Raw genomic sequence first — 12,074 nt, forward strand, 5'->3', positions numbered from 1 at the left:
ATTTCTATAAAAATTTTGTCAAAATTTTTTTTCTATAGAAATTTTGGTCAAAATTTTATTTCTATAGAAAACTTTGTCAAATTTTATTTCTAGAGAAAATTTTGTCAAAATTTTATTTCTATAGAAATTTTGGTCAAAATTTTATTTCTAGAGAAAATTTTGTCAAAATTTTATTTCCATAGAACATTTTGTGAAATCTTTATTTCCATAGAACATTTTGTAAAAATTTTATTTCTATAGAAAATTTTGTAAAAATTTCATTTCTATAGAAAATTTTGTCAAATTTTTATTTCTATAGAAAATTTTGTCAAATTTTTATTTCTAGAGAAAATTTTGTCAAAATTTTATTTCTAATGAAAATTTTGTCAAAATATTATTTCTATAAAAATTTTGTCAAAATTTTATTTCTAAAGAAAATTTTGTCAAAAATTTATTTCTAAAAAAATTTTGTCAAAATTTTATTTATATAGAAAATTTTGTCAAAAATTTATTTCTAAAAAAAATTTTGTCAAAAGTTTATTCTATAAAAATATTTGTCAAAATTTTATTTCTAAAGAAAATTTTGTCAAAATTTTATTTCTATAGAAAGCTTTGTCAAAATGTTATTTCTATAGAAAATGTTGTCAAAATTTTATTTCTATAGAACATTTTGTCAAAATTTTATTTCTATAGAAAATTTTGTCAAAATTTTAGTTCTATAGAACATTTTGTCAAAATTTTATTTCTATAGAACATTTTGTCAAAATTTTATTTCTAAGAAAATTTTGTCAAAATTTTATTTATTTTTATGGAATTTTTGTCAACGTTTTACTTTTTTATAACAAATTTTGTCAAAATTTTATTTCTAAGGAGAATTTTAACAAAAAAGTTATTTCTATAGAAAATATTGTAAAAATTTAATTGATTGCTTTTTTTTTGAAATTTAAGTATCTCTATAGATTTTTTTAAAAATTTTTGTTTCTACAGCAATTTTTGTCAAAATTTTATTTCTATAGAAAATGTTGCCAAATTTAATTCATTGAAACTTTTATTGAAATTGAGGGATCTCTTAGTTAGAGAGGAATATTTTGAAAACATACCAAACAGTAAAAAAAATTCTACCACTTTTGGTAGAATTCTGCCAACTGTGGCAAGCGTGGTAGGGACTCGTAGAAAGTATAAAAGTAAATTTATTTTTTATATTATAAAAATAATAAAATTTTTTTTCTTGTATATTACAAAGGTACCACTTTCAGATATATACCATTTTTTGGAGCTGTTAGTAGGATTTTCTTATCTAGCTCAAGAGGAATTTCAGTTGTATTGCAGCATCCGAAACGATATTTTCTGAGTAAGGCAACCAAACCAACTTTGGTTTGCATTTTGCCAAATCTTAATCCGATACAATTACGAGGTCCATCACCAAATGGTAAATATGTCGAGGGATGACGTCGCTGACATTCACTGGGTGTGAAACGGGCAGGTCTAAATTCTTCAGGATTATCATAGTACTGGGGATCATGGTGTAGGGCATATACTGGGATTACAGTCATTATGCCCTTTTCAATCACATGTCGGGTATTGGGAACTTTATAGTCATTTTTCGTAATGCGTACCAAGTTGGCTAGCAGGGGATATTTGCGTAAGGTCTCTGCAAACAAAAAGGAGGAAGATAATTTTTACTAGATTGGAAATGTTTGTATTAAATTCAAATTATTAAAATAAAAACATTTCATAATTCTATATAAATCATTCATAATAATAAGTTAATTTATTTCTTATATTTTTTGTTTAAAAAAAGTGTGCCACTTTTTGCGCTACCTTTTGTTACGGGTTATACTTTTTATGCTACTTTGTTTTGAAATTTGCAACGCTGATGCAGTTTTGAAGACATCACAGACAAAAGAAAAATAATAAACTAATTTAATTCTTATTTTATTTATTTATTTATTTATTTTTTTTTTGAAAAATTGTGCCACTTTTTGTGCCACCGAGTGATAATCAGATAATATAAAATTTTAATTGTATATTCAACTCTTACCCGATACAACTTGCTCCAGATATTGCATTCCATGTATTCCTTCATAGGTCAGCTCCCCATGAGATTCCTTAAGTGTATTGGCAATTTCATTTCTCAATTGATCTTGAATATCTTGATGGCGAGCCAATTCGTATAAAGCAAAAGACATTGTTGTTGATGATGTCTCAAATCCAGCCAAGAAAAATACAAAAGTTTGGGCAGCCATTTGCTCTAGCGTAAGACCATGAGATAAATCAATACCCTTTGTGGCTTTAGCCATATTCTCATCTTGAGCTTTCATTTCGATCAGTAAATCCATAAAATCATTACACTTCACATTGTTCTTGAGACGATAGTCAACCGTTTGCCTGATAACATTCATAAAGAATTCAGTTAAATCGTCGGGAAACAATTTCATATGAAGCGTTTTGGCCAATTTGCCATTGGTAATGGTGAACAATTGAATGAGACTGCCATGTCGAGGTCGTGTGAATATATCACGGCCTTTTTGACGAAATTCTGCATTGGGATCTTTTAGGCTATTACACTCAATGCCAAAGGCACAATTTCCTATAACGTCGGTGGTAAAACGGGCACATAAATCTCTGATTTCCAAAACCTGATCTGAGGACTTTTGCAATTCTTCACCCATAGCTTGGGTAAAATTTTCTCCCACTTTGACCACAGTGGGGAACATATATTTCATACGGGCCGATGTAAATACCGGGGTCAATTTCGTTCTCATGGCCCGCCATTGTTCTCCTTCAAGTGCTACTAAATGGCCCGTCAAGGGATCATCTTCCACATTGCTGAATCCTCCACGATCATGGAAATTTGAAAAATCCTTAACCAATATATTCTTGATCAAGTCTAAATCCATAATTAGGGCCATTTTACGAATAAAAACATAGCCTCCTGCAAAGGGCACATGGTCCTTGAATTTATCATACAGACGTTGTATAATATCACGCATATGGAATTTAGATCCTGCTCCCTTGAAATTACCCAGCAAAGGTAATGGAGTTTCCTGTAGAATACCTCTTCGTGTCCAATAAGTATAGAGATTATAGAAATACGTCACCACTAAAACGATTGCCGCTAGTAGCAATGTTCCTAGTAAAGCTACCATTGTTATACGCGATCCGATATTGTTAACAAGTGAACTCAGACTGATTTTGGCAGTGAAGTTCTGTGGGTGTTTAAATTTTTTTTCCAAGCAGAAAGCTTCTCTGCGACCATAATGATGTCTAGAGAGTAGATACTGATGAAATTGTTAATCGATCGATAGTACACTGTAGGTGCTCTACACTGGACAATTTCGGTTATATTGGTACTCATTAATCAGATTGCGGCATATTCGTACTTCACATTGTATTCTAACCACGGTTGCCACTGGTGCCAAAAATAATCTACTAAAATTTGAAGAAAATTTTACCACATTAAAAAATTTTGTCAAAATTTTATTTCTATAAAAAATTTTGACCAAATTTTATTTCTATAGAAAGTTTTGACAAAATTTTATTTCTATAGAAAATTTTGACAAAATTTTATTTTTATGGAAAATTTTGTCAAAATTTTATTTCTATAGAAAGTTTTGTCAAAATTGTATTTCTATGGACAATTTTGTTAAAATTTTATTTCTATAGAAAATTTTGTCAAAATTTTATTTCTATAAAAAATTTTGACAAAATTTTATTTCTATAGAAAGTTTTGACAAAATTTTATTTCTATAGAAAATTTTGACAAAATGTTATTTCTATACAAAATTTTGTCAAAATTTTATTTCTATAAGAATTTTAGTCAAAATTTTATTTCTATAGGAAGTTTTGTTAAAATTTTATTTTTATAGAAAATGTTGTCCAAATTTTATTTCTGTAGAAAATTTTGTTAAAATTTTATTTTTATCGAAAATTTTGTCAAAATTTTATTTCTATAAAAAATTTTGTCAAAATTTTATTTCTTTAGAAAATTACGTCAAAATTTTATTTCTATGGAAAAGTTTGTTAAAATTTTATTTCTATGGAAACTACCAAATTAAAAAATCCCAAATTTTGTCAAAATTTTATTTCTATATAAAATTTTGTCAAAATTTTATGTCTATAGGAATTTTTGTCAAAATTTTATTTTTATAGAAAATTTTGTTAAAATTTTATTTTTATAGAAAATTTTGTCAAAATTTTATTTCTATAGAAATTTTGTTAAAAAATTTATTTCTATAGAAAATTTGATTAAAATTTTATTTTTATAGAATATGTTGTCCAAATTTTATTTCTATAGAAAATTTTGACAAAATTTTATTTCTATCGAAAATTTTGACAAAATTTTATTTCTATAGAAATTTTTGACAAAATTTTATTTTTATCGAAAATTTTGTCAAAATGTTATTTTTATTTCTATAAGAATTTTAGTCAAAATTTTATTTCTATAGGAAGTTTTGTTAAAATTTTATTTTTATAGAAAATGTCCAAATTTTATTTCTGTAGAAAATTTTGTTAAAATTTTATTTTTATCGAAAATTTTGTCAAAATTGTATTTCTATAGAAAGTTTTGTCAAAATTTTATTTCTATGGAAAATTTTGTTAGAATTTTATTTCTATATAAAATTTTGTCAAAACTTTATTTCTATAGAAAATTTTGTCAAAATTTTATTTCTATAGAAAATTTTGTCAAAATTTTATTTTTATAGAAAATTTTGTCCATATTTTATTTCTGGAGAAAATTTTGTCTAAATTTTATTTCTGGGGAAAATTTTGTTAAAATTTTATTTTTATAGAAAATTTTGTTAAAACTTTATTCCTGTTGAAAATTTTGTCAAAATTTTATTTCTATAAACAATTTTTTCAAAATTTTATTTCTATAGAAAATTTTGCCAACATTTTTATTTCTTTAAAAAGTTTTGTCAAAATTTTATTTCTATAGAAAATTTTGTCAAAATTTTATTTCGCTAGGTTAGGTTAGGTTATGTGGCATCCCGATGTATCAGGCTCACTTTGACTATTCAGTCCATTGTGACTGAATAGTCTAAGTGAGTCCCGATTCCATGTTAAGTTCAATGACAAGGGGCCTCCTTTTTATAGCCGAGTCCGAACGGCGTTCCACATTCCAGTGAAACCTCTTAGAGAAGCTTTGAAACCCTCAGAAATGTCACCAGCATTACTGAGGTGGGATAATCCACCGCTGAAAAACTTTTTGGTGTTCGGTCGTAGCAGGAATCGAACCCACGACCTTGTGTATGCAAGGAGGGCATGCTAACCATTGCACCACGGTGGCTCCCTTTATTTCGCTAGAAAATTTTGTTAAAATATTATTTCTATAGAAATTTTGTTAAAATTTTATTTTTGTAGAAAATTTTGTTAAAAATGTTGTCCAAATTTATTTCTTTAGAAAATTTTATAAAAAAAAAAATTATTTCTATGGACAATTTTGTGAAAAAATTCATTTCTATAGAAAATTTTGTCAAAATTTTATTTCTATTGAAAATTTTGTTAAAATTTTATTTTTATAGAAAATTTTGTTAAAATTTTATTTTTATAGAAAATTTTGTCTAGATTTTATTTCTATAGTAATAATATGGAATGTTTCGCAAAATCTACAGAAACACCAAAAATCCAAGAATTCTACCAATCTACCCAACGGTAAAAAATTTACCATTTTTTGTAGAATTCTACAAACTATTTAAAAAGTTATACTAACTTTTTCAATATTTTGGCTTTTATCAATAATGTACTCAACTAGACAATGTGTTGTACAAAATGTTACCAAAAACGTAGAGTTAGTGACTTTTTTGATTTTATTTTGGGATTGCGTTCAAATTTCTACAAACATCAATATATTTTGTTTTGCGTTTCTTAGAGATAAATACACATATCTCGGACATATTTCAGGTGGACTGGAAAGAAAACTAAGCCTGCAGAAAATTTATTGAATTGGAAAATTAAGGACGGACGGGCGTTGCTAGATCGACTCCGAATTTCACCACGACCCAGAATCTATATACTTTATGGGGTCTTAGAGCAATATTTCGATATGTTACAAACGGACAAGTGGGGTATATGACAAAGTTAATATACCCCCCATCCTATAGTGGAGGGTATACAAATAGTATGAGATTTTTCCCATATTTCATATATGGAAAAACAATAAAAATACAATCCAAATTTGCGAGAAGGTTACTGTTTCGGATTTTTATGAGTGACATTTTGACCGTGTGAGCAATTTCTAATTATGTAGGTATATTTTTCGTGAGTGTAATTTGTTTCATGAGAACGATTATGGTTCGTGATAATTCCGATTTGAGTAAGAGCGCTTATCACTCGCACTATATCACAACGGTGGCACAAGTTTGAGTTTCAATAAAAATTACTCACTCGCCCATCATTAATTAAAGACTTCACATTTCGTTTTGTATTTTCTACAAATTTAAATATTCCTTTATATTATTTACATATCTCTTCAATTACAATGGTATAACTTTTAAATATACACCATTCTTGGGTGATGTTAAAATATTCTTTTTATCCATAACAAGCGGTATTTCGGTTTTGGAGCAACATTCAAAACGATAACTTCGCAATAGAGTTATCAAACCAACTTTAGTTTGCATTTTACCAAATCGTAGACCAATACAGTTGCGTGGTCCATCACCAAAAGGCAAATATGAAGAAGGATGACGTTTCTCACATACACTATGGGTGAAACGGCTAGGTTTAAATTCTTCAGGATTCTCATAATACTGAGGATCATGGTGGATAGCATGGACTGGTATAACTGTCATTGTTCCTTTTTCAATAACTTTGGAAGTATTGGGGACGGGGTAGTCATTATTAGCAATACGTAGCAAAATCGATAAAACGGGATAAAGTCGTAAAGTTTCTGTAAGAAAAGTAAGTAAAAAAATATATGGGAATGTTAATAATGGTATTTCATATTAAAATAATGTTGTAAATATTTATATTTAAAAATTAAAAATTTGCAGTGAAGCACATAAGTATTGGAAAGCCAAACCATTTTGTTTAAAAAAACACATGTTAAAAGTGATATGAAGCTCTTTTAATTTAAAAATATTCTTATTTGGATTGTAACTGCATTAAGAATCTAGATCACTTTTTATTTTAGAAAAATGGTTGTTTTTTCAATATTTAAATTATGAAAAATTAAAAAAGGCACATTTTTTCGCAGTTACTCTACTACTACTATGTGGTTTAGGGTGCTGTGCCAATACTTATGTGTGGGACTGTATATATTTTTAAATATATATGTGTCACTATTAGGAAGTCCTATATGAACCTGGCCTTACTGTATGCAAGAGTGTTTTTCTACAATGTGATAAAGTTCCGTAAGCGATTAAAATTTCAAAGCCACATCCGTATTAAGAAAGAGACGATTAGTTGGGAAATCGAAATTTGCAAATTCTCAAGTTTTTCACAATTTTTAAAAATTTGATAGATGAACTTTTCCATACTTGGAAAAAGACAAAAAGTCGGGAAATTTGCAAAAATAGGAAACTAAAATTTTTCAAAATTTTCAAAATTTAAAAAAAGTTGATAAGTCGGAAAATCTAAATTTCCAAAATTCGAAAACTCGAATTGTTTATTTTATCCAAAAAACGATAAATCGACTTTCCTATATTGGAAAAGTTCGATATGACGGAAAATCCAAGTTTCCAAAATTCTAAAAGTTATTTTTTCCAAGTTTTTACAAATTTTGAAACAGCCGATAAATCGACTTTTCCCTATTGGGAAAAAGTCCATAAGTTGAGAAAACTCGAATTTTTTTTCTAATTTTTATTAAAAGTCGAAAATTCTATTTTTTGATTCTCATTACAAGCCGATTTGTCCAAGTGTTTGAAAAATTTTAAAAAGTTGATAATCCACAAAAAGTCGGGAAATTTGCAAAATGAGAAAACTCAAAATTTTCAAAGTTTTTCAAAATTTAAAAAAAAAAAACTTGATAAGTCGGAAAATCGAAATTTGTAAAATTCTAAAAATTCGAATAGTTTTATAACATTAAAAAAAATTCGATAAATCGACTTTTCTATATTGGGAAAATTTCGATAAGTTGGAAAATCCAAATTTGCCAAATTAAAAAAGTTTATCTTTCCAAATTTTTAAAAATTTTGAAACAGTTGATAAATCGAATTTTCCATATTGGGGATAAAGTTGATAAGTCTAGAAATCGAAATTTGCCAAAATGGAAAACTCGAATAGTTTTATTCCAATTTTTGTAAAAAGTAGAAAAATCGAATTTTTGATTCTCATTAGAAGCCGTAATTGCTACATTTCGAAATTTTTTTGCTGCCAACTATTTAATAGTCCCACCCTTCACTCATCATACCTGCTATAACCTGCTCTAGATATTCCATGGCATTCATGCCCTCATAGGTTAACTCTCCTTGGGTTTGCTTCAAACCACTTAGAATTTCTCCTCTCAGCTTATCTTGGATATCCTGATGACGAGCCAATTCATACAAGACAAAAGACATAGTGGTCGATGAAGTCTCAAACCCGGCCAAGAAAAAGACAAATGTCTGAGCAGCCATTTGTTCAATGGTAAGACCATGTGATAGATCAATGCCTTTGGAAGCCCTGGCTTTCTCTTCATCCTGAGCTTTCATTTCAATCAGCAAATCCATAAAATCATTACATTTCACATTATTCTCCAGGCGATAGTTCACCGTTTGTCTCACAACACTGACAAAAAATTCATGTAAATCCTCTTGGACCAATTTCATTTTTAATTTTTTCGCCAAACTGGCATTGGTAAACATGAATAGTTGGACGGCACCATTGTGACGGGGACGTAGAAATAGATCTCTTCCTCTTCTACGAAATTCTGCGTTTGGATCCTTCAAGCTATTGCATTCAATGCCAAAGGCACATGTGCCAATGACATCGGTGGTGAAGCGAGCACATAGCTCTTTAATTTCCAAAATTTGATCTGGGGTCTCCTGCAGGGACTCACCCATAACATGGGAAAAATTGTCACCCACCTTAACCACTGTGGAGAACATATATTTCATGCGGGCCGATGTAAATACCGGAGTTAATTTAGTTCTCATCGCCCGCCATTGTTCACCCTCCAATAGCAAGAGGTGACCAGTTAGCGGCTCATTTTCCACATTATTGAAGCCCCCACGATCATGGAAATAGGTGAAATCCTTTATCATTACACTCTTGATCAAATCCAAATCCAAGATTAAAGCAGTTTTCCTCAAGAACATATAGACACCTGCAAACGAAGCCTTGCCTTTGAATTTATTGTAGAGGCGTTGATAAACATCTCGAACATGATAGGCAGAACCAACTCCCTTGAAATTTCCCAACAAAGGTAAGGGGGTTTCCTGTAGAACACCGTGACGTTTCCAGTACGTGTAGAAATTGAAAAGATAGTAGACCACTAAACCGAACGTTGCGATCACCAATGTACCTATTAGCGTTAACATTTTTTTTTCGAATATTCTAACCGCTTGTAGTACGATTTTCAAACTGCATGAATTCAATAGAGAATATGGGTACTTAAGTGCAAAGCTTAAAGCTTTTATTACCACTGCCAACTATTGTGGTCAACCATTGAGTCCGTTTTTACCCCAGTCTGAGGTAATACATTAATTATTTTACTCTCTTTGCATATTTAATAATACAAAAAATGGAAAAGAGGCGTGACTTGCACAAATTTATAGTATTTATAACATTAGTCTCAGACCCCATATAGTCTATCGGTATATTCTGGGTCGTGGTGAAATTCTGAGTCGTTGTAAAGAAGCCTGTGCATTCGGCCGCGTGTCCGTCTGTTGAAATCACGAACGAAACCAGTTATCGACTCGAAACTTCTACCATTTTTGGTAGAATTCTACCAAAAATGGTAGATTTCTTTCTGTTTGGTAGAATTTCAGATGTTTTGGTAGATTTTGCAAACTATACCTACTAAGACGTCCTTCAATTTTCTATATAAATAAAAATTTGACAAAATTTTCCATAGGAATAAAATGTTGACAAAATTCTCGATAGAAATAAAATTTTGACAACATTTTCTATAGAAATAAAATTTTGACAAAATTTTCTATAGAACTAAAATTTTGACAAAATTTCCTGTAGAAATAAAATTTCGACAAAAAATTTTATAGGAATAAAATTTTGACAAAATTTTCTATACAAATAAAATTTTGATAAAATTTTCTTTACAAATAAAATTTTGACAAAATTTTCTATAGAAATAAAACGTTGACATTTTTTTTTGCAAAATTTTCTATAGAAATAAAATTTTGACAAAATTTTTTATAGAAATAAAATATTGATAAAAATTTCTGTAGAAATAAACTTTTGACCAAAATTTTCTATAGAAATAAAATTTTGACCAAAATTTTCTATAGAAATAAAATTTTCGCAAAATTTTCTATAGAACTAACATGTTGACAAAATTTCCTGTAGAAATAAAATTTGGACAAAATTTTCTACAGAAATAAAATTTTGACAAAATTTTCTATAGAAATAAAATTTTCACAAAATTTTTTATAGAAATAAAATTTTGACAAAATTTTCTATAGAAATAAAATTTTGACAAAATTTTCTATAGAAATAAAATTTTCGCAAAATTTTTTATAGAAATAAAATTTTGACAAAATTTTATATAGAATTGAAATTGTGAAAAAAATTTCTATATACATAAAATTTTGACAAAATTTTCTATAAAAATAAAATTTTGAAAAAATTTTCTATAGAAATAAAATTTTGACAAAATTTTCTATAGAAATAAAATTTTGACAAAATTTTTTTGCAAAATTTTCTTAGAAATAAAATTTCGACAAAATTTTCTATAGAAATAAAATTTTGACAAAATTTTCTATAGAAATAAGATTTTGACAAAATTTTTTATAGAAATAAAATTTTGTTTTTTTTTTTTTTTATTTCAGCTTAAAACCATACATTGACTAAACTACAAGAGTAGCTTAACCAACAGAGGAAAAGAAGCTAAGCTACTCTTGTAGTTTAGTCAATGTATGGTTTTAAGCTGAAATAATAAAAAAAAACAACAACAATGCTTAAAGAACAAAACCAAAATTTTGACAAAATTTCCTGTAGAAATAAAATTTTGACAAAATTTTCTATATAAATAAAATTTTCGCAAAATTTTCTATATAAATAAAATTTTAACAAAATTTTCTATAGAAATAAAATTTTGCAAAATTTTCTATAGAACTAAAATTTTGACAAAATTTTCGTGTAGAAATAAAATTTTGACAAATTTTCTATAGAAATAAGATGTTGACGAGATTTTTTATAGAAATAAAATATTGACAATTTTTTTTACAAAAGTTTCTATAGAAATAAAATTTTGACGAAATTTTTTTATAGAAATAAAATATTGATAAAAATATCTATAGAAATAAAATTTTGATCAAAATTTCTGTAGAAATAACATTTTGAAAAAATTTTTATAAAAATAAAGTTTGGCAAAATTTTCTATAGAAATAAAATTTTGACAAAATTTTCTATAGAAATAAAATTTTTACAAAATTTTCTATAGAAATAAAATTTTGAAAAAAAATTTTATGTATATAAAATTTTGACAAAATTCTCTACAAAAATAAAATTTTGACAAAATTTTTTATAGAAATAAAATTTTGACAAAATTTTCTATAGAACTAAAATTTTGACAGAATTTTCTATATAACTAAAATTTTCACAAAATTTCCTGTAGAAATAAAATTTTGATAAAATTTTCTATAGGGATAACATTTTGACGAGTTTTTTTATAGAAATAAAATATTGACAAAATTTTTTTACAAAGTTTCTACAGAAATAAAATTTTGAAGAAATTTTTTATAGAAATAAAATATTGATAAAAATTTCTATAGAAATAAAATTTTGACCAAAATTTCTATAGAAACAAAATTTTGACAACATTTTCTTTAGAAATAAAAATTTGAGAAAATGTTCTATAGCTATAAAATTTTGACAAAATTTTCTATAGAAATATAATTTTGACAACATTTTCTATACAAACAAAATTTTGACAAAATTTTCTATAGAAATAAAATTTTGACGAGATTTTTTATAGAAATAAAATGTTTGCAAAA

The 12,074-nt window shown here is 27.0% G+C and overlaps 2 protein-coding genes across 2 annotated transcripts; both read right to left on the bottom strand.

Moving 5' to 3' along the window:
- Window positions 1-1,151: 1,151 nt before the first annotated feature.
- Window positions 1,152-3,182, bottom strand: LOC142237899 (putative cytochrome P450 6a14). The gene is made up of 2 exons (XM_075309355.1): window positions 2,021-3,182; window positions 1,152-1,630 (listed from the first exon to the last, which is right to left on the bottom strand). The coding sequence occupies exons 1-2, from the start codon at window positions 3,126-3,128 to the stop codon at window positions 1,215-1,217; spliced, it is 1,524 nt and encodes a 507-aa protein (XP_075165470.1). The 5' UTR covers window positions 3,129-3,182; the 3' UTR covers window positions 1,152-1,214.
- A 3,212-nt stretch (window positions 3,183-6,394) lies between these two features.
- Window positions 6,395-9,500, bottom strand: LOC142237898 (putative cytochrome P450 6a14). Its single transcript, XM_075309354.1, has 2 exons — window positions 8,333-9,500; window positions 6,395-6,871 (listed from the first exon to the last, which is right to left on the bottom strand). Exons 1-2 carry the CDS (start codon window positions 9,438-9,440, stop codon window positions 6,456-6,458), a joined length of 1,524 nt encoding a protein of 507 aa, XP_075165469.1. The 5' UTR covers window positions 9,441-9,500; the 3' UTR covers window positions 6,395-6,455.
- Window positions 9,501-12,074: the final 2,574 nt, after the last annotated feature.

The sequence above is a fragment of the Haematobia irritans genome, chromosome 5, assembly GCF_050003625.1.
Source record: "Haematobia irritans isolate KBUSLIRL chromosome 5, ASM5000362v1, whole genome shotgun sequence".
Taxonomy (NCBI): domain Eukaryota; kingdom Metazoa; phylum Arthropoda; class Insecta; order Diptera; family Muscidae; genus Haematobia; species Haematobia irritans.